Genomic DNA, 21,793 nt, shown 5'->3' with positions numbered 1-21,793 from the left:
GCTCTTCCTTGGAACTCTGCATTCAGATGAGTGTATCTTTCCTTTTCTCCTTTGCCTTTAGCTTCTCTTCTTTTCTCAGCTATTTGTAAGGCTAGGTATTTTATTTTTATGCTCTTGTCAATGACATATTTTTTAAGCGTCATAGTCTACTTCCTTATTGCTGGTGTGTATAAATATAATTGATTTTTGTTTGTATGTTAGTTTTGTGTTCAGTCATTGTGCAACATCTGATTATTAATCTGAATACTTTGTAGGTTTCTTTGGCTTATCTAGGTACACAATGATGTCATCAGCAAGTGAGGAGTTTTACTTATTTCTTTATAATTCTTTTGCCTTTTTTTTTTCATGTTTTGTTACAAACAGAAGACCTTCCACATGATGGTGAATTGTGTAACAATGGATAGCCTCGTCTCACTCCTGATCTCATGGGAAGTTTCAGTATTTTACCATCAAGAGGTTTACTTCAGTGTTTTTGCTTATGCTTCTTATTAGAATAAGGACGGCCCATTCTCTCTCTGGTTTTCAAGTGTTTGGATTTCTAAATCATAAGTGAAAGTGAAATTTGCTCAGTTGTGTCCAACTCTTTGCATCCCCGTGGACTATACAGTCCATGGAATTCTCCAGGCCAGAATACTGGAGTGGGTAGTCTCCTGCATTGCAGGTGGATTCTTTACCAGCTGTGCTACCATCATGAATGGGTGTTAAATCTCACATGTCTTTTTTTCCTGAATCTATCTAGAGGATGATATGCCTTTTCTCCTTCTTATATTCATGTGGCAAAAGAGGTAGATTGATTTCAGATGTTAAATCTTCTGTTATAATTCACCCAAATTTGACTTTATGTATCATCATATTTAGAGAGCATCACTGATTCAATGGACATGAATTTGAGCAAACTCCGGGAGATAGTGGAGGACAGGGAAGCCTGGCGGGCTGCTGTCCACAGGGTCACAATGATCAGACAGGACTTAGCAACTGAACAACAACAATAACAACACCATACTTATGTGTTGCCAAATTCTGACTCTGGGTCCAGCTCGTCCTCTGGACTGCTGGTCCTGCTGACCAGCTGTGTGTCCAGGCCACCACCAAGTCCTAGGCTGTGGGCCTGCATGGTGGCTGTGCCCAGAGGCAGAGTATCTCTTGAGGCAGAAGTTTCCCTGACCCTCGCCAAGGGAAAGGTGGGGGACCTGCATAGTCCGTATGTCCACCAGCTTCTGATGAGCTGCTGAGTGACCGCCTCTCAGATCAGCTGTCCCCCTGAGCCCCTCCCACACCCATCAGCCCTGATTCCTAAAATTAGATGTCCACTCTCACAATGCTCCCGGTGATTCTGTTTTTCTCATAGAATGCTGACTCACCAGCAAGAGGAAGAGGATTGAACAGAGCCTGGGAAGTTATTTTGCATTGTGAGATTATACAGTTCAGAATGAATTTGTAACTGTAGTGACTTTTCATTAGCAACAGAGATTTTAAAAAAGGCAACAACTATTTGGAAATATAAACATAGGTTGATAGAAACACAACTTTAGGCTATACAGATATGAGAGCAGTGATGTTTTGCTAGAAAGATGCAAATAACTCAAACGGATTTGATGAGAATTAGAAAACCAGGAAAGAACTCTTGAAATATTAAAAGCTATCAAAAATCTGTCAATAACATTGCAAGATAATTTTACAAATCATTATCCTGAAATCTTTAAGGAGCCCATGTCACCATATTTAAATCACATGAGTCTCACAGATGCTGAAACTTTAGTAAAATATTAACATCTATTGTTTAGCGATCTATTCTAGTAATAATCCACTATGTCTATGTATATTTTATTGCTGAAATGTAAGGATGATTTAACATAAATGAAGCTGTTCTATAATTCTTAAATGAGTAAATAAGTCAAATTAGAAAGGCTTTATGATTTTTTGATAAACATCAAAAAGGTGTTTGATAACATTCATCTCTAAATTTTTTAAAAAAGCTTCTAGAACTAGAAATAGAATGCCATTTTCTTAGAAGTCTAACAACTTACTGGAAATGGCAGGTAAATTATAGTTAGCAATGAAAAATATGGCACTCCCATTAAAGTAAAAAGTAAGAAAAGTGCCTACAATCACTGGTATGGTTAATTGCTGATTTGAAAATTTTAGACAATGAAGTAAGGTGAAAAAGCCATGAAGCTGCATACTGCAAAGTAGGAGACAATACTTTCTGTTTTTACAGGTAATTTGATTGTCTGCCTGAAAAGCCCAAGGAAATCAACTTATAAAAATATTTTAATTAACAACAAACTCAAATTGAGTGGTTGGTTAGCAATACAAAGATCAATAGCTTTCTGACATAGCAGCAATAGCAGTAAACTTAAAAAAAAATCACATAATTTCAATTAAAAAATAAAGATAATAGCAAGAAACATAAAACAAAAGTGCAAGGACTTCCCTAGTGGTCCAGTGGCTAAGACTCTGTGCTCCCAAAGCAAGGGGCCTGGGTTCAATCCCTGGTCAGGGAACTAGATCCCACATCACAACTTAGAGTTCAAATGCTGCAACTAAGACCTGGTGCAGTCAAATGAATAAATATTTAAAAAATAAACAAGTAAATGTTCAGGAAGTTTCCTGGTGGTCCAGGGTTAGCACTTTCACAGCCATGGCCCGGGTTCAGTCCCTGACCAGAGAACTAAGATCATGCAAGCCACGTAGCTGAAACATAAAAATGTGCAGAGTCACTGTGAAGTCACTATTAGCACTTTACTTCAAGACATGAAGTTCTTGAATAAGTGAATAGACATAATATTCTTCTGGGTAGAAAGATTTAGATTAATTCTTATATATAATACAATTTAATAGAATTAGTTTATAAGATCTAAAAATGTGATATAATTTAATACATTTAAATTTATGGAATCCTATTGGGTCTTTCTTGACCTTGACAAAATTATTCTAAGATTTACCTGGAACAATAAATACCTCTGTTGAAATGTACAAGATAATTTGTTTCTTGTAAAGTAACTTAACATTTAGAAGAGTAATTCTCCCCCCACCACCACCTTATAGGACATTAACCATGCCAATTTACAATCTAATAATTAAAATTGTATTTTTCTGGTTGAAGAATGGACAGAGTAATGAACAGAACAGAAAGAAACTTTAGAAACATACAGCACAATAGTCAGAGAAATATTGGACTGGATGGCTAATTATTTGTAAAAACTAAATCAGACTTCCTATCTCACAGTTTACACACAATCAACTCAAATGCGTTAAGTTTTTTTTAATTTTTTTTATTTGACTGCATCAGGTCTCAGCTTCGGCACGGGGGCTCAGTAGCTGTGGCACAGGGGCTTAGCTGTCCCTCAGCATGTGAGATCTTAGTTTTCAGATCAGGGAGGGAACTTGCGTCCCCAGCATTGGAAGGCAGATTCTCTGCCACTGGACCACCAGGGAAGTCCCAAAATGCATTGTTTTAAATTTGAGATATAAACGCATACATTTATTTCCACCGTAGACGCATAATATAAAGCAGACCTATATGATGGAAATAAACACATGTATTCAACTGGTTGAGGGAAGTCTAAGTGTGACTCACAGTCAGAAAATAGTATTCTATGAATAGTTCATGCCTTCACTGTGGTTGATCATTACTCTCAAAGTATTATACTAACCCATTGAAATGTTGTTTCATGTTTCATGATCCACCAGTTGAAAACAGTATACACGTTCTTCTCTGCAATTATTTTCTCACACACACAGAAATCACAAAGATAGAGGATATTTTCCAGTATTGGGCCTATGTTTACCATAAGTATTTTTTTCTGTCATGAAATTACACATCACCTTTTAGACATTAGGAGACTGGGTCCTGAGTGGTCTCGATTTGAATTTAAACATGTCTAGCTTTCAGAAATTTTAACTAGCAACTATAGATGATGTACCAGTGTGGGCAGTAATTGTTCACAGCTACTTTAAATGCTTGAATTCTGGAAACGCCTTTGTCTCCGCAGCACAGCGAGTTTGTTTTGCTTTAGGCATTTTGCAAACAAGATACTTTTGAAACAAAACTTTCTAACTCCCCCAGGGGAAAAAAAAATGTTTTGTGATTTTATTGTTTAGAAATGAAATGGATTCATCTGCCAGCTACTAGACAAGCCTTTGTTAAGTAATGACCTAATTGCAGGATTTCCGCATCTATCTCCTATGACACTTCAAATTTCACAAACTCATTCTTATAAGTTAGTGGTTAAGAAAGAAGGTGCAAGTTTCTCTTACCTCCCTCCAATAGCTGTGTGTCTGGTGGGGAACACAGGCTGTGATTTGTGCCTCTAAAACAGGCCGAGTCCATTGTCCTGAAAAAGGGCCAGTTCTTTGGGAAACAACTTAGCCAAGGTCACATGCGAACTGCATGATAAAATGTAGGGTTTCATTACAAAGCACATGCAACCCACTCCAGTATTCTTGCCTGGAAAATCCCATGGACAGAGAAGTTCCCATCACAGGTACAGTCCATGGGGTTGCAAGAGTTGGACTTAGTGACTAAACCACCATTTCAAAAGGAAGGGAAGTAATTTTTAAAGTTTTTATTGAAGTACAGTTGATTTACAATGTGGTGTTAGTTTCAGGTATACAGCAAAGTGATTCAATTATACATATATATTCCTCAGATTCTTTCCCCTTATAGATTATTATAAGATATTGAGCAGAGTCCCCTGTGCTGTACAATAGGTCCTTGTTGGTTGCCTGTTTTATATGTAATAGCATGTATCTGTTAATCCCTATCTCCTGATTTACCCTCCCCCGTCTCCCCTTTGGTAACCGTAAATTTGTTTTTGTGCCCGTGATTCTCTTTCTGCTTTGGAGATAAGTTCCTTTTTATCTTTTTGTTGTTGTTGTTGTTGTTCAGTCACTCAGTTGTGTCCCACTCTTTATGACCCCGTGGACTGCAGCACACCAGGCCTCCCCATCCTTCACTATCTCCCAGAGTCTGCTCAAATTCATGTCCATTGAGTCAGTGATGCCATCCAACCGTCTTATCCTCAGTCACCCCCTTCTCCTCCTGGCTTCAATCTCCCCCAGCATCAGGGTCTTTTCTAATGACTCTACTCTTCGCATCAGGTGGCCAGAGTATTGGAGCTTCAGCTTCAGCATAAGCCGTCCCAATAAATAGTCAGGGTTGATTTTTTAAATCTTTTTTCCTTTGGATTGCACATACAAGTGATATCATTCCCTTCTGGAAGTGAATTTTAGGAATATTACTTGATTGAGCCAAACATAAAGACAAAATAAATTGAACATGGCCTTTTGGGCTTCCCTGAGAGCTCATCTGGTAAAGAATCCACCTGCAAGGCAGAGACCCCGGTTCTATCCCTGAGTCAGGAAGATCCCCTGGAGAAGGGATAGGCTACCCACTCCAGTATTCTTGGGCTTCCCTGGTGGCTCAGCTGGTAAAGAATCTACCTGCAATGCGGGAGACCTGGGTTGGATCTCTGGGTTGGGAAGATTCCCTGGAGAAGAGAAAGGCTACCCACTCCGGTATTCTTGGGCTTCCCTGGTGGCTCAGCTGGTAAAGAATCCACCTGCAGTATGGGAGACCTGGGTTGGATCTCTGGGTTGGGAAGATTCCCTGGAGAAGAGAAAGGCTACCCACTCCAGTATTCTGGCCTGGAGAATGCCATGGGCTAGTCCATGGGGTCGCAAAGAATCAGACACGACTGAGTGAATTTCACTTCACTTTTCCTCTAAGTGACATTTTGGGGAACTTTTAGCACCAGGTAATCCATGTCAGCGATTGTGTTAAATTCACTGAACACCACTTGATGGATCAAGTGACCCATTTCAGTCTTACAGTTTTTACTTTTTTTGTTCCGTTGCTTAGTCGTGTCTCTCTGTGACCCCATGGACTACAGCCCACCAGGCTCCTCTTTCCATGGGCTTCTCCAGGCAAGAATACTGGATTGGATTGCCATTTCCTTCTCAAGGGTATCTTCCCCACCCAGGGATCAAACCCGTGTCTCCTAGAAGTCTCTTGCATTGAGGGCAGATTCTTTACTGCTGAGTCACTGGGGAAGCCTTTTTACTTGGTAAGGACTTATGTTTTCAAACCAGTGTGGAAAAGTTTCTCTCTTGTCCCCTAAGTTGAGTTCTTCTGGATAGCGGCCAGCTCAGAGCCTGGCACCCTGGCGTGGGGTGGTTGCTTCTTAAATATTTACAGATTCAAATGTGTTTCTTGTCTTCAGATTCCTTTTTCTGCTGTCTGCAGCAGGAGATGAACCATGTCTTGTCTGCTGCTTGTTTGAAACTTCTGTAGTTCTTTTAAAAGATCTGGACCCAGTTGCGTTTAGGGACGTTTCCTCCCCTGAGATGTTGCCTTATCTCTGGCCCCTGTGAGAAGGCCCAGGGCCCTCCCTGTCAATTAGGAAAAGGGGGAGGGGCCGCTGGAAACACGCCACACCCGCGTGCATTGAGCTCCTCCTGCCGGCCAGCCGCGGAGCTCAGCGTCTCAGGAGTTAAGATTCCTGCTGTGATGAATCCTGTGGTCCACCTAGAACACTGAGTAAAAGGGTCATAATAAAGTGATACCAGAGTTACCTCATTCCAGGCAATGGGAGAAGCCCACCGCTCCTTTTCAAAATCACTCGGGTGATGTTCAGAATGACTGTCAATCCCCACCTCTCAGTTCCATCACGTTGTGGCCAGGAAAAGTCCTGCAAAGAGTTTGTCTGCACCCGGGTCAGGGAGGTTCGGGTTACACTGGGAGAGGCAAAGAGGAGGTTGAGAGAACCTTTCAGAGAATCGACAAACCCTGAATGCAGGTCAAAGACAAGAAAGCTGGCTGCTCACTTGGCTCAGAGGCTGTGAGCAAAGAACTCTGAGGTGGTGGGCTCCAGCAAGTGGGGGAGTGGTTTGGGGGAAGGCTGGTCTGGAGACTGAGGTCCAGCTGGCAGGATCTTGAACATCGGTTCTTTTATTCAGTGAACAACTGTGTACAGGACACCCTGTTGAGCTCTGCTGAAGGGTGGGAAGGTTGGCAGTCTCCCTGTCCCAGCCCGGGGCAGGAGACGGGGATGTCACCAAGGTCACCTCACTCTGAGCTGGCTCATGGTTCATGGCCCATGGTTAGTCCCATGGAGACTTTCTGCCCAGAACTTTTAGCACCTGCTTCCAAGCCTTGACCTTTTACTCATGGGGGCAGGACCTTCCCTGGGACTGAGGTAGGTGTTTGAACCCAATCCCTCATTCTGACTTTCTGATGGGAGGAGTCACACAGACAGTCCCTAAAGTGTTCCCTGCTGTCCATCCTGTACCCGTCATGTGGGAGGGACTCCACATAGGTTTGTGCAGTAATTGCATCATGAACGTGCAAGTGGATGGATTTATCTACAGAAGAACCGAGAAAGACACAACCATGAAGACAAAGCAAAACCTTCACCATTTGAAGTGGTTTCTTATCTCCAGACATCCTGAGGTCAGAGCATCCACCAGTCTTAAATATTTTTAAGATAAAAAGAAATGGACTTGCTAATGGCTGTTTTTAAACTTAGCCAGACTGAGGCGATACACAGCCCTTGCTTTACTAGCCCAGAGCCTGCAAACCTCAGAAGCAGCTTGGACCACAGCATCATCATCTGTGAGCGGGTGGACCACTGGTGAGACTCAGGACCTGCAAGGTAGCATCCTTCATCCAGAGGTGTTGCAGGAGCTGATCACTGGAGCATCATTCCTGCTGGTTGTTCTCCATCTTCTATCAGAGGACCACCCATCACATCTTCTCCTCGGGTGTGGCTACAGCCAGCAGAAGGCGACTGTGTGTAGCATCACCACATCCCAGCAGAGCCCTGAGGGCCACCTGTGGCTTGGCCAGGTCTCCCTTTTCCCTCGCCGTGGGGCTGAGCGGGGCTGCTCCTCCCAGAGGATCCCTGAATGGAGCTAGTGCGGGAGAGGTGTTGCCCATGTTATTCCTAGAAACTGCTGAGATGGGGCTGTGGGCTGTTACTGCGGCATACATGAGCAAAGCTGACTAATGAAGCAATTTTAAAATTTAATTTAATTCAGTTTTTGGCCGTGCTGCTTGACTTGTGGGATCTTGGTTCCCTGACCAGGGATTGAACCCTGGACCCATGTAGTGAGAGCTCAGAGTCGTAACCACTGGACTGCCAGGGAGTTCTTGCTATTTGTATTTTAAACTGTTAAACTACACAGAGTAGGCCAAAGGAAGCGTGTGTTAGGCCAGTGTATCCTTTGAAACACAATGCCCACGCCCTCCCCGGCAGGAAGGTTGATGTGATCTTGGTGCTTCTGGCCTGTCTCTACTTCTGCCTCCTTCAAGGCATCTGAACCAGGACGGGCAAATGCAGCACACAGCGCCCCCCAGGAGCACCCTCCCTCCAGCTCCTTCCTGTAGGGGGATTTGCTGACCCTACCCACTCGGAAGACTCTTGAGAGTGCCTTGGACTGCAAGGAGATCCAACAAGTCCATCCTAAAGGAAATCAGTCCTGAATAGTCATTGGAAGGACTGATGCTGAAGCTGAAACTCTAATACTTTGGCCACTTGATGTGAAGAGCTGACTCATTGGGAAAGACCCTGATGCTGGGAAAGATTGAAGGCAGGAGGAGAAGGGGATGACAGAGGATGAGATGGTTGGATGGCATTGCTGACTCAATGGATATGAGTTTGAGTACACTCCGGGAGTTGGTGACGGACAAGGAGGCCTGGCGTGCTGTAGTCCATGGGGTCTCTAAGAGTCAGACACGACTGAGTGAATGAACTGAACTGAACCCACTCCCTTCAAATGCCAAGTGAAAGTGAAAGCTTTCATCTTTTCTTTGCTGGTGGTAATACTCACACCTTAATCACAACCAGTGGTCTGCTAAGGAAGCACTGTAGCATCAGGTACTGGTTTGAAGTTTCAGAAACAGGTTCCCTCTCAATTGCTCAGTCATTTCCAGGGGGGCTGCCCTGTGCTTTGGAGAGCATGACATCCTTATGTTTCTCCCACCTACTGTTTTGTTTCTGCTGTGGCCGCTGTTCACGGTGGGGGGCTCTAACCATTGCCCTGTCTGTGTGTGTGTCTGTGTGTGTATGTGTGCATGCACACTGAGTCGTGTCTGACTCTTTGCGACTCCATGGACTATAGCCCACCAGGCTCCTCTGTCCATGGGATTTTTCAGGCAAGAATACTGGAGTGGGTTGCTGTTTCCTCCCTCCAGGGAATCTGTCCAACCCAGGGATCGAACCCGTGTCTCTTGCGTCTCCCTGCATTGGCAGGTGAGTTCTTTACCACTAGTGATACTTGGGACGCCTGGCCTGGCTCAAATTCAGAAGGAAGGCAATGTGAGGATGAGGATTTTTCTCAGCAAACAGCCGATTTGGTGGACAAGGACGCCCTGGCTCCGTCTCCATCTGCCCTTGTGGCTGCGTGGAATCCACTAGTAATGTCTCCCCAGCAAGTCTCTGCGTCCAGCCTTGCCTCCAACTCCAGGGCTGCTTGGCTGGGCCTGCGAGGTCTCACTGTCGTGAGAAAAGATCCCACAGGTCTGTCAACTCGCTATTTTTAGGCCTGAGTGGACTTCAGCCAGTTTCCCCAGTGTAGTAATTACTCAGCTGTTTTATTGAACAGAGCCCTGAAAAATGACAGCACACATCCTAACTCCACTCAGAAATTCAAATGGGTTGAAAAATGCCACGCAGTGGATTCACACAGACGGTGATGAGTCTGTTTGCCCCGCGCCATCAGGCTGGTCCCGTCCCCGTTTGTCTGTTCTGCTCACCAACACCCACCCTGGTGAGCTCACTGCCTGCGCTCCATGCCAGCAGGGAAGGGTTCTCTCCCAGACGCGCCTCTCCAGACCAGCTTCTCGTCCAAATGCATCACTTCTGTGGCCGGCTGCCTCCTGGGTATCTCCCCGGGATGTCAGGCCGGGACATCGCAAACCTAATGTTTCCAAAGGAGCTGCTTCCCGCTGCCCCGTGTCTCCATCTGGGAGAGGAAGGCTCTCAGTTCTCAGGGCACCACCGGGGGTCCCTTTATTCTCCCCTCTGCCTCACTCCTCAGTCAATCCGAATGACTCTGCCTTCAGACTGTACCCGGTCCCCCATCACCACCCACCACCACGGTACCAGCATCCACATCTCTTCGGTGGGATGGCCACGGCCCCAGACTGGTCCCCTGTCTGGATTCCTCCCCCCTCCCGGTTCCTTTCCACTCAGGGCAATCTGTTGGGAACGTAGACTCTGCCTCCATCCCTGGGCTCAGAATCCTCTTGCCCTGGCCCGTGAAGGGGAACACGTGTCTGTGGGTCTTGAGGCCCCTCGTCTCTGGTCATTCAATGTCACACACGGACGTTCTTGACCCGAGTGATGGTTCAGCAGCGATTGGAAATAGACACGTTCCGTGCCACGTGCCAATGGGCTCGGTTTGCACAACAGAACAAAACAGACCCCCCGAGGGTTTGTCTGGGGATGAAGTCTATTAGAGAAATAGAAAAATAAATGAGTTCATCAGACCTGCGGAGCAGTGAACTATTCTCCTTCATCACCAGGGAAGTTGGAGCCTGACCAAGAGCGAAAAGCAGGAAGCAGGACCCTTGACTGCGTCTTTCCACTGAGAGCATGAGAAAACAAGGAAACTAAGGATGTAAAGAAAATTCTACCTTCTTTAAGAACCTCTGAGGGACTTCCCTCGTGATCCAGGGGTTAAGAATCTGCCTCGCGATGCAGAGGAAGTGGGTTCAATCCCTGGTCGGGGAACTAAGATCCCACATATGGCAGAGCAGCTAAGCCTGGGCATCATGACTAGAGTCTGCGCATTGCAACAAAAAAAATCCTGCATGCAGCAACTAAGACCCAACACAGCCAAACAAATAAAATATTTTGAAAAGAACCTCTGAGAAATAACATCATGGATACACATGTAGGACAGGTGCTCTGTGCCCGTCACTCTGGTAAGCACTCCTCAGGTATTGATTCTTTTAATCTTCACATAGTCCTATGCACGTGTGTGCATGCTGAGTCCCTTCAATCACGTCCGACTCTTTGCGACCCTATGGACCATAGCCCGCCAGGCTCCTCTGTCCATGGGATTCTCCAGGCAAGATTACTGGAGTGGGTAGACATGTCCTCCTCCAGGGGATCTTACCAACCCGGGGATGGAATCGCATCTCTTAAGTCTCCTACATTGGCAGGCAGGTTCTTCACCACTAGCGCCATCCTATGCATAAGTTTGAATTATTGTCACTGTTCTGCCAAAGGAGGAGACTGGGGCCACCCAGGTTAATCAGCTTGCCTGAGGCCCCACAGTCAGTAAACAAACAGGAGAGTGATTGCGGAGTGAACTGGCTCCCGCAGGCCCTGTTCTTAACCAAAGAAACTGATCTTTGTTTGAGAACTGGCTGGCTGTCTCAATCAAGTGCTAAGGCAGAAGGAAGTTTCAGCAAACTCCTGAGATGAGAGCTTGGGTCCATATACCTGGCACGGCTTCCCTGTGCAGGGCAGTAGCTTACGGATGCCTCAGGCTGTGGCAGAAGGGTTTGGACCTGACTGCTGGTGGCCTCCGTCAGAGGGGGACAGAGCCTGGGGCTCACGAAGCGTCTGAGACTCTGGGGTGTAACGTGTAAACATTCAGGAAGAGCTTCTGGTTGTGGAGGTTTCTCCAGGGAGCTGGAGAAATGCTGAAGCCAAGGGGCCTCTGCAAGGCAAGAATGAGAGACCGACAAACGAGAACTTTCCTGTTTCACCTTCAGGTTGTCGGTTTACATTGGAGATTTACATCTGCTTGCATCTATGATTCTCCTCTAACAGGACGCAGAGTCCAGCAGGTGGTGGTGACCACTCAGTGTTCTGCCGGGCTTTTAGAGGAGCCCCTGGTCGGCTTGCCCAGGCGGGGGCTCCTGCGTGTCCTCCATCCCAGGGTCCTGTCCCGGGCTCCTCGCTGGAAGCTCCCAGCTCCTCCCTCTTCCCTTCCTCCACGTGGAATCAATTACCGGCCCAATGATTTTACCTCCAAAACATCCCGCGTCAGTGTCAGCACTGTGTGTCTGCCAGACGTGTTTCCTTTTGGCTGGTCTTGTGGCTCGACTACACTTTATAGACTCTCATGGTTAGGTGGGGCCGAGAGCCTGAGTTCTGGCCACCAGGCTGCCCACTGCAGATGTGGGCCATGCCAGGCCCGACCCCAAACCTCCCACAGCACCCGTCATCCTGCTCCTTCCCTCCCCCGCCTGGGCCCAGCGGAGCCAGGACCCCTGGACGGGGTGGCCTGCATCCGTGAAGGAGCTTCACACGCCCTCCCTGGCCATACCCAGGCCCCATCAGGCCCAGCTGGACGCAAGTATGAACGGGAGACAAACTCACTAATGGCCTGCCGCTGAGATCCGAGGGTGTTTCTTCCAAGAGTCACAGCCCCTGACCTGAGCAAGTTTCTCTTCAACTGAATATTCCTTTGCAAACCTAACACTGTGCTCATTACTGACTTCTGAGTTCTCTCCTCAGGGCATGGGTTCTCAGCCACTATCACCCCCCGCATCCAGCCTTGTGCATCAGAATTCCATCTCCTGAGGCAGAGGGAAAAACTGAAAGTCGCTCAGTCGTGTCCGACTCTTTGCGACCCCATGGACTATACAGTCCAAGGAATTCTCCAGGCAAGAATACTGGAGTGGGTAGCCTATCCCTTCTCTAGGGGATCTTCCCGACCCAGGAATTGAACCAGGGTCTCCTGCATTGTAGGCGGGTTCTTTACCAGCTGAGCTCTGAGGGAAGCCCCCTGAGGCAGAGTGAGTCTCCTTAAACAGCTCAGATTCTGTCACTCCTCAGCGAAAATCTTTTCATGGGCATCCGATGCATCTCACATGCTGTCAGGTGGAATATGGCCTTCCCAGGCCAGGCCTCGGTCTACAGTGCCAGCCTCGGGCGAGATTTCTGTGGCCACCCCGGGACCTGGAAGGGGGGGGGGTGCTCCTGCCCTCGGGGACGTTTCTCTCCCCAGGCCTAGAACATCTTTCCTCTGCAAGCCTCTCTCTTCCTCTGTTGGCTGACTCTTCTGTAGCCTGGAGGATGCTCTGGTAATCCCTCCATCTGGGGCTGTGAGGAGTTAGGCCAGACAGCCTGTCTGCACGGCATCTCCTGCGTCTCAGGTTAGATGGGAAGGGGCGTCTTGGGATGGCTGTGCTGCTGAAACGTGGGGACCCCAGCCCTGGAGGAACCGTGGACGGAGGGTCTTCGGTGATGCTCACACCGAAGGCGCTTGAGGACACAGACCCACCTCCACGGTTGTCACATTTCCCAGAAGATGCCAACCCTGAATTCAACTGAGGATCTACATCCAACAGAATAATTTACAGAAAACAGAGGAGACTTCCTTGGAGGTCCAAGGGTTAAGACTCCACGCTTCCACTGCAGAGAGCATGGGTTTGATCCCCGATTGGGGAACTAAGATCCTACATGGAACAGCCAAAAAGCAAAAATAAATAACTCAATAAGTCGGGTCAAGATTTTAAAAAAAGGAAAAAGAAGAAAATAGAGATGACAGCGAACATGGCAAGTGATACCACAAGGAGATGTACCTGCAAAACAGACTGTGGGACAAAGGAGCCATATTCATCAACAAAAGATTGCCACCCCCTTGGCCCCCAAAAGAGAAAAAATTGAGGAAGAAATCACGGATTAAAAACCTGGGAAGATTCAAACCAATCATTGCAATTATAGAGCTTATGGGGAAAAGACAACCAATTAAAATTTTGTAAGATAATCAGATATTGATGATCCAGTAGTCATGTACATATGTGAGAGTTGGTCCATAAAGAAGGCTGAGGGCTGAAGCGTCGATGCTTTCGAATTGCGGTGCTGGAGAAGACTCTTGAGAGTGCCCTGGACAGCAAAGAGATCAAACAAGTCAATCCTAGGGGAAATCAACCCTGAATATTCATTGGAAGGACTGATGCTGAAGCTGAAGCTTCAATATTTTGGCCACCTGATGGGAAGAGCCAACTCATTGGAAAATACCCTGATGCTGGGAAAGATTGAAGCCACAATGAGAAGAGGGCAACAGAAGATGAAGTGGTTAGAGGGCATCACTGACTCAATGGACACGAATTTAAGCAAACTCCAGGAGATGGTGGGACAGGGAAGCACAGCGTACTACAGTCCACGGGAGTCACAAAGAGTCGAACACAATCGCAAAGAGTCGGACACAACTTATCAACTGAACAACAACAACAGATCAGATGTTTGATGATATTAAGTAAGACATTATCATTAATACGTTGATGTGATTAATACCATAGTTATGTTTTAAAACAAGAGTGCTTATAACTCAGAAATACATACTGAGATATTTATGGATGAAATGATATATTATCTGGGATTTGCTTCAACATATTTGGAAGGAGAGAAAGTGGGTAAGGATGTTAGTGAACACATTTGACCATGAGTTGATAATTACTGAATCTGGGTAATCAGTATATAGGATTTCATTATATACATTCTTGCTACTGTTGTATAAATTTGAAAATGTCCATAATCAATGATGAGGATGATCACTCGTTTTACAGAAATGCTCACCCCCAAACTTTACTCTCTTTTAAAAAATGTATTAAATCAGTTTATAATGATGTGTTAATTTCTGCTGTACAGCAAAGTGATTCAATTATACATATATTATACATACATATTCTAGATTTCCTTTAAGTAGTGGCCCCAGCACTTGAAACTTTCAAAAAGCTCAGCCTTCACCTTGGTAGGAACAGAGCTCTTTGAAGGACACCTCTCTTCATGGACAAGAATCCCTGGGGCACAGCTCAGGTAGATGGCTCTCGCCTTCTCTCTCTTTTCCTCATCGTATTATTTGCTTCCCAGTGACCAGAGATTATCCACAGGCCACAAGTAACCCACTGACTCTTCCTGTCTGGCTCTCTCTGTGTGGTAGCATTTTCTGAATCACTTGCTGTTGTTGTTGTTCAGTTGCTCAGTTGTGTCTGACTCTTTGCAACCCCATGGACCGCAGCATGCTGGGCTTCCCTGTCCTTTATTATCTCCAGGAGTTTGCTCAAACTCATGTCCATTGAGTCAGTGATGCTATCTAATCAGTTCATCCTCTTCACCCTCTTCTTTTGCCTTCATTATTTCCCAGCATCAGGGTCCTTTTCCAACGAGTTGGGTCTTCATATCAGGTGGCCAAAGTATTGGAGCTTCAGCTTCAGCATCAGTCCTTCCAATGAATATTCAGGGTTGATTTCCTTTAGTATTGACTGGTTTGATCTCCTTGCAGTCCAAGGGACTCTCAAGAGTCTGCTCCAGCAACACAATTCAAAAAGATGCTTGCTCCTTGGAGGGAAGGCTATGACAAACCTAGATACTATATTAAAAAACAGAGACATCACTTTGCTAACAAAGGTCCATATAGTCAAAGATATGGTTTTTCCAGTAGTCATGTAGGGATGTGAGAGTTGGATCATAAAGAAAGGTGAGCACTGAAGAATTGTGAGCAATACTGAACACTTATTTTAAGCCACTGAGTTTGGGGGTGGTTTGTTACTCAGCAGTAGCTGACTAACACAAACACACGCACAATCTGATTTTTGTCAGTTACTTATATCACCTATTTATTTCCTGTGAGCAACTGAGTTAGGAACCTTGAATTAGATAGAGGTTTTCAAACTTTACTGTGTTTAAGAATTGTCCAGGGAGTTTACTTAAAATACTGATTCCTGGGCCTCACTTCTAGAAAGATTCAGTAGATTAAATGAGCCCCTGACATCTGCATTTTGACCAGCATGTCTGATTTTGGTACAGATCATTCATGAAACACACCTTGGAAACCATTTGCTCTTGAGAACACTAAAACCGTGATGTAATCACAAATATTAACCTCTCCTTAATATCAGGAAAGAGAGAGAGTGGGTTTTGGCCAAAGAAGGGTAAATGTTTTGTCTGATAAGCAAAGAGAAAGATGTCCCCCTTCCCAGAGTCTGAGACTGCATTTTGCTGTCAGTACTATTTCTTTTTTTTTTTTTAATATTCATTTATTTTTATTCAGCTGCATTGGGTCTCAGCTGTGTCATTTGGGATCTTTTGTTGCTGCACAAGAACTCTCTCCAGAGCGCCAGGACTCAGTAGTTGTGGTGCATGGGCATGTGGGATTTTAGTTCCTCAACCAGGGATGGAACCCAGCTCCCCCTGCATTGCAAAATGAGTTCTTAACCACTGGACCACCAGGGAAGCCCCAGTATTGTTTCTTCATTTACATAAGGAAATAGTTCTTCTAAATCACATAAAAGGTTTATGATCAAATGCATAAATAACAAAATCTGGATATAATTACAAGAAGTTGACTGGTGGCTGAGGAATCAGGCTAAGAGGGATTAGTTAGAGATAAACAGCAAAGAGGGAGTGGGAGGTCAGGCGGTGGCGGCGGGGGGGGGGGGGGGGGGCTTAAAATTGGGAAAACAAGTAAACAATGACAAGCTGTGTGATAGATCCTGGAAGCTCGGCAATGCAACTGCCTGCTTTCATTCCCATTGGGTCAGTGAGGTGACTACTGGTCATCCCACCAGTTCATTAAGGACCCATCGTGTGCTAGACACAGTCCTGGACCTGGCCCCCACCAGGGAAAAGGACAGATAAAAATTCTTCTCCTTGTGGAGCTTACATTCCTATGGGGTGAGGGGACACAGATGATAAACAACGTAAAGAAAATTTACATCAGATGGCATAGTGGGTTGATTTGTGTTCCTTGCCCCCTCCCCCTCAAAAAAAGATCTGGTCAAGCTCTTCGCCTGGACACCAGTAGCACGTGACCTTATTTGGAAATAGGGTCACTGCAGAGGCAGTCAACATAAGATGAGGTCAAGCGTGAGCCCTAATCCAAGGTAAACGGTGTCTTTATAAGAAGAGAAAAGACACACACACAGAAAACTTCATGCCATGCTGGAGGCAGACACTGGAGTGATGTACCTACAAGCCTGAGGAACACCTAGAATTGCCGGCAACACCTAGGTGGCACAGTGGTAAAGAATTCGCCTGCCAATGCAGGAGATGCAAGGGACAAGGGTTCAATCCCTGGTTTGGGAAGATCTCCTGGAGTAGGAAATGGCTACCTGTCTAGCATTCTTGTCTGGAAAATTCCATGGACAAATGAGCCTAGGGGCTGCCGTCCTTGGGGGTCGCAAAGAGTCAGACACGACTGAGCACAGGCGCTGAGCACAGGCGCTGAGCACAGGCACGCACACTTCAGGAGAGTAGGTTTCTCCTCCAGGGCCCCCCGAGAAAGGCATGGCCCTGGCCACACCTTGATTTCTGACTTTTAGCCTCCAGGATTGTGAGAGAATGAATTTCTGTTGTTTCAAGCCATCTGGTTTGTGGTATTTTGTTATGTGGTCAAGGAAACTAATGGAGATAAATGCTAAGAAAAACAGAGCAAGGAAGGGAAGGAGAGAATGCCGAGGGTCAGGTTTGCAGTTTAAACAGGGCCACTTGGAAGTCCTTCCTGAGCCCTGAGAGTGGCCCAGGCAGATGTAACAGGAAGTGCAAAGGCCCTGGGGTGGCAGTGTGTCCACCACCTTGTGATTGAGTAGGCTAGGTGACCAGACAAGGCAGGGGCTTGCAGCTCATAGCACTGCTAAGTGAGACAGAGAGCCCACAGAGGGTTTGGGGCAGAAAAGTGGCACGATTCTTATTTATTTATTTAAAATCGACACTTTCTCTTTTTTAATGCTCACTCAGGTGGCTGTGGGGAGACGGTGCCAAAGGGGGCAAGAATGGGTTGGGGAAAGCCAGCTAGAAAGGACTGTTTAGGTTAAACCTATGGAAGCTTGGGGCTTGTCAGGTGGTACTAGCGGTAAAGAATTGGCCTGCCAACCCAGGAGGCACAGGAGATGCCCCTTTGACCCCTGGGTTGGGAAGACTCCCTGGAGGAGGGCATGGCAACACACTCCAGTATTCTTGCCTGGAGAAGTTCACCGACAGGGGACAGAGGAACCCGGCGGGCTGTGGTCCATGGGGTCACAGAGTCGGACACAACTGGAGCAACTTAGCATAGCACATGGAAGTTTGAAGGGGCTGTGGGTGGAGGGTGGGGTGGATGGAGGCTTTTGGCTGTTTGGCAGGTGAAGCCTAGAGGGTGTATTGGCTCTGGAAAGAGGAGGCTGGGATGATTCCGAGGGCTTTGGCCTGAGTCACGGGAAGCAACAAGTTCCAGAATAACAACTGACTTGTTTTGTGTGTTTTCTGTGGTTTATTTAACTGGACATGTTCTAATCCTTGATCATAATTTCCACATGTACCATATACAGGTACTGAGCAATGTCTGAACAGAAATAGCCACTTTTATCAAGTAACATCATTTGAGGGAAGTAGAAAAAACAAAACCAAAAACCTCGGTATGCAATACATGGACTTTTTCAGGTTGGTAGGAAGTTTCCAAAGTCAAGCACTTAGCGCAGTCTACTCATCTGAGATACCAACGAGGACCAGACCATTTAAAATCCGCTTTGTTCTGCTTCGGGGTGGGAAGGAGGTGAACAGCCTCAGGGCCCTGGCTCAGTCAGTGGAGTCGCCTGGCCCAGGAACGCCCTCCCCGGTTCGGGCCAGGCCGGGTGGGGCCGCCGGGTCCAGCAGGCAGTCTTAGCTCCCTTGGCACAGGCAGACTCGCTCTGGACCTCACAGAATGCGTGTGGTCAGCAGTGTGTGCCAAATACCAGCAGCGTCAGAGCGCCGGGCTCAGAGCACCCTCTGGACACGGGAACACACAGGGCAGACGGCTGGGCGAGTCGCTGATGAAGCCTGTGGACCCCGGGCCAGCTTGAAAAACCCAGGCCACCGGGGCCTGCTTTCCTGATGGGCAGCGCCGCCGGGCCGGCCTCGGGAAATCGCACCAGTGAGCTAAGCTGCAAGTTTGAGCTTCCTTTTCCGCATAGAAAATCATGTTTAAAAGCATAACAACAGCAAACAAACAAACAAAATAAGCCTGTGAGGCGGGATGTGTATTTTCCTTTGGAAACAGTGGAGAGAGAAGCTGTGAATATTCAAAACTATTCCTAGTTAGTAAGATGGGGTATGAAAAATCTAGAACTCGTATGAGCTTTTGAATTCAGAGGAGAAAGCATAGCACAATGGGTATGCGCTTTGGCGTTACAGTCACAACAGAAATTCAATGTTAACACCTACTGCTTGTGTGAGGCTGAGAAAGGACTTAAAGCTCTCTTCGAGCCCGGATTTTTCTTCAATACGAAATGAGGATAACAATGCCTACCTCACAGGGACGCAGACCTTAGCCCACCCCGGCAGCCCATAGCATTGTTTGCGTTGTTACATGATTTATGCTTTATTACTTTTGCTACGCTTTGTTACTATGTAGCTTTTTTATGTTTCCTAAAATTTTGGGGGGGAATCTAAATGTATTTAATTATAATATTAAAAATTAAAAAAAAAACCGTGAGGAAACCGGCAGATGATGGTCACCCCCCGCAGAGGGTGGGACTGGCTCCTCAGGAGGACACCGGTGACCGCGGCGTGACCGGCAGCCCGCGGGACCCTGGTCGACGCGATCGGGGCTTTGGGGCATCTCTGTCCTGCCCCTGGGGCAGCGACCGCACCGCCGAGAGGCCGGTCAGTTCCTTACGTACAGCCGGCGGGCCGGCTGGCACAGGACTAGGACGCGGAAACGTCCCCCACAGGCGGCGCCGGACTCGCGCTCCTGCGCACGCGCAGCGCGGCCGAGCGGCCGCCGGGCACCCTGCGCGCATGTCTCCACGCCTCGGCCTGCGCGTGGTGGAGGGAGGTGCGGCCGGCGGATGCAGACGGGGCCCAGGGCGGCGCAGCGCCTCGCGGCTTCCCTCTCTGCCCCCGCCGCAGCCCCAGTCTGGTCTAGAAAGGCCCACGAGGCCGGCGCCCCCTCTTTTCCGCCCCTCCCCTGTCCCGTATCCTTCCGACGCGGTGCCCCGCCCCTCTCTCTCTCTCTCCCTCGCACGCCCTCTCCTCAGGTCTCCTCAGACGGAAGGGGACGCCAGCACGCAGGCGCGGTAACCCAGGCGGCGGTGTCTAGTGAGGATTTGAAATCGGCCGCGCGTGCGCACTGGCGTCCGGGCCCGGGCAAGGGAGGCCGCGCTTCCTGCTCGCCCGCCCGCCCCCGTCCCCCGCCCGGCTCCCTCCCCGCCCCTCATTGGAGCGGAGGCGGCGGCGGCGCCCCCTCCTTCCCCCGCGCCCCGTCGCCGCCGAGCGTGTCTTTTCGCCGCCGCCTCCGCCGCCGCCGCTGCTGCTGGCAGAGACGCGGAGCTAGCGGCGCGAGCTCGCCTTAGGGCCCGGCTCGCAGCGGCGGCCGCCCTGCCGCGGGTCCCGGGCCGCGCGGCGCCTGGGCCCGCCCCCCTCCGATGGCCTCCGCCGCCGGCCCGTGTGGAACGCCGCCGCCGCCGCGGCCCCCGCGCAGCCTGAAGGGAGCCTGACAGGCCCCAGCAGCACCAACGCCGCCTGCCCGGGGCTCTCCCCGTCTCCTCAGAGACCGCCGCCGCGAGCCGGGACCCCGACGGGAGCCGCCGCCGCCGCGAGCCGGCCCGAGGCGCGGCGTAGGCCCGCCCGCCCGTGCGTCCGTCCGCCCGTCCGTCCGTCCGTCCGTCCGTGCGCGGCGCGGCGCGGCCCGGGGGCGGGGCGGGCGGGCGCACGGGCCCGCGGGGCGGGCGCGTGGATGGATCCGCGCGTGGCCTGGATCCAGCCCGAGCAGAAGGGGCCGGCCAATGCCCTGTGGATGCAGATCTGGGAGACCTCGCAGGGCGTGGGCCGCGGCGGCGGCTCGGGCTTCGCGCCCTACTTCTGCCTCAACTCGCCGGCTCTGGACACGGCGGTCGCGGCCGCGGCGGGGACGGGGGCGGCCGGGCCGGGCGGCGGCGGCGGCCTGGGGGGGCCCGCGCTGCCCGCCGCGTCGCCCCCGCCGCCCCAGCCGCCGCCCGCGCCCGGCGCGGCCGCGCTGCCCCCCGCGCTGCTGACGGCGCTCGGGCCCGCGGCCGAGGGCGCCCGGCGCCTGCACAAGTCGCCGTCGCTGTCGTCCTCGTCTTCGTCGTCGTCCTCCTCGTCCAACGCCGAGTCGGGCACCGAGAGCCCCGGCTGCTCCTCCTCGTCCTCCAGCAGCGCGTCGCTCGGCCGGGCGGGCGGCGGCCGCGGCGGCGCCTTCTTCCACTTCGCGGACGGCCTCCCGAGCGCCCCCAACGGGCACGCCGGGCCGCGCGGGCCCGCGCCCTCCGGCTCCCCGCCGCCGCAGCACCAGTTCCACCCGGGCCGCCGGAAACGCGAGAACAAGGCCAGTACGTACGGCCTCAACTACCTGCTGTCCGGCAGCCGCGCGGCCGCGCTCAGCGGAGGGGGCGGCCCCGGGCCCCAGGCGCCGCGGCCCGGCACGCCGTGGAAGAGCCGCGCGTACAGCCCGGGCATCCAGGGGTGAGTTCGCGCGGCGGGGCGCGGCCTCGGCCGCGAGGGGCTCCCCGGGGCTGCGCCGCGGGCGATCGAACGTCCCCACCCGGGGCTCCTATCTCGTTTGGAGGGTGGGTGTCGGAGGCCGAGGTCCGACTCTGCGAGGAGCTTTTTTAGTTTCTTATTTTTATATTGAAAGAATAAACGGGCGGTGTGTCAAGATTCTAGAACTAACGGTGCAGGAAAGGGCCCGCTGCGTTGTGCGCGTGCAGCTGTTTTCCTTTTCTCGCCGGCTAAACTGGAAAGGTGGAGAAGGAAACAGCAACCCACTCCAGTGTTCTTGCTGGAGAATCCCCGTGGACAGAGGAGCCTGGCGGGCTTCAGTCCGTGGTGTTGCAAAGAGTCGGACTCGACTG

General features: G+C 49.5%; 1 protein-coding gene across 3 annotated transcripts in view; it reads left to right on the top strand.

Annotated features, from left to right (window-relative positions):
• Positions 1-20,603: 20,603 nt before the first annotated feature.
• Positions 20,604-21,793, top strand: part of TENT4A (terminal nucleotidyltransferase 4A) — a 41,405-nt gene continuing 40,215 nt past the window's right edge. For 2 of the 3 annotated variants that reach the window (XM_081520967.1, XM_081520964.1), the window contains exon 1: positions 20,604-21,404. In XM_081520967.1, coding sequence (XP_081377093.1) covers positions 20,659-21,404 — 746 coding nt within the window. In that variant the 5' untranslated portion in view covers positions 20,604-20,658. The remainder of the gene's footprint in view (positions 21,405-21,793) is intronic. The other variant, XM_081520968.1, reaches the window with a different exon arrangement.

The sequence above is a fragment of the Giraffa tippelskirchi genome, chromosome 8 (genome assembly GCF_054371585.1).
Source record: "Giraffa tippelskirchi isolate mGirTip1 chromosome 8, T2T-mGirTip1v1.2.pri, whole genome shotgun sequence".
NCBI lineage: Eukaryota > Metazoa > Chordata > Mammalia > Artiodactyla > Giraffidae > Giraffa > Giraffa tippelskirchi.
Note: the sequence above shows the minus strand (reverse complement) of the source record. Positions and strands in the feature narration are given on the sequence as shown.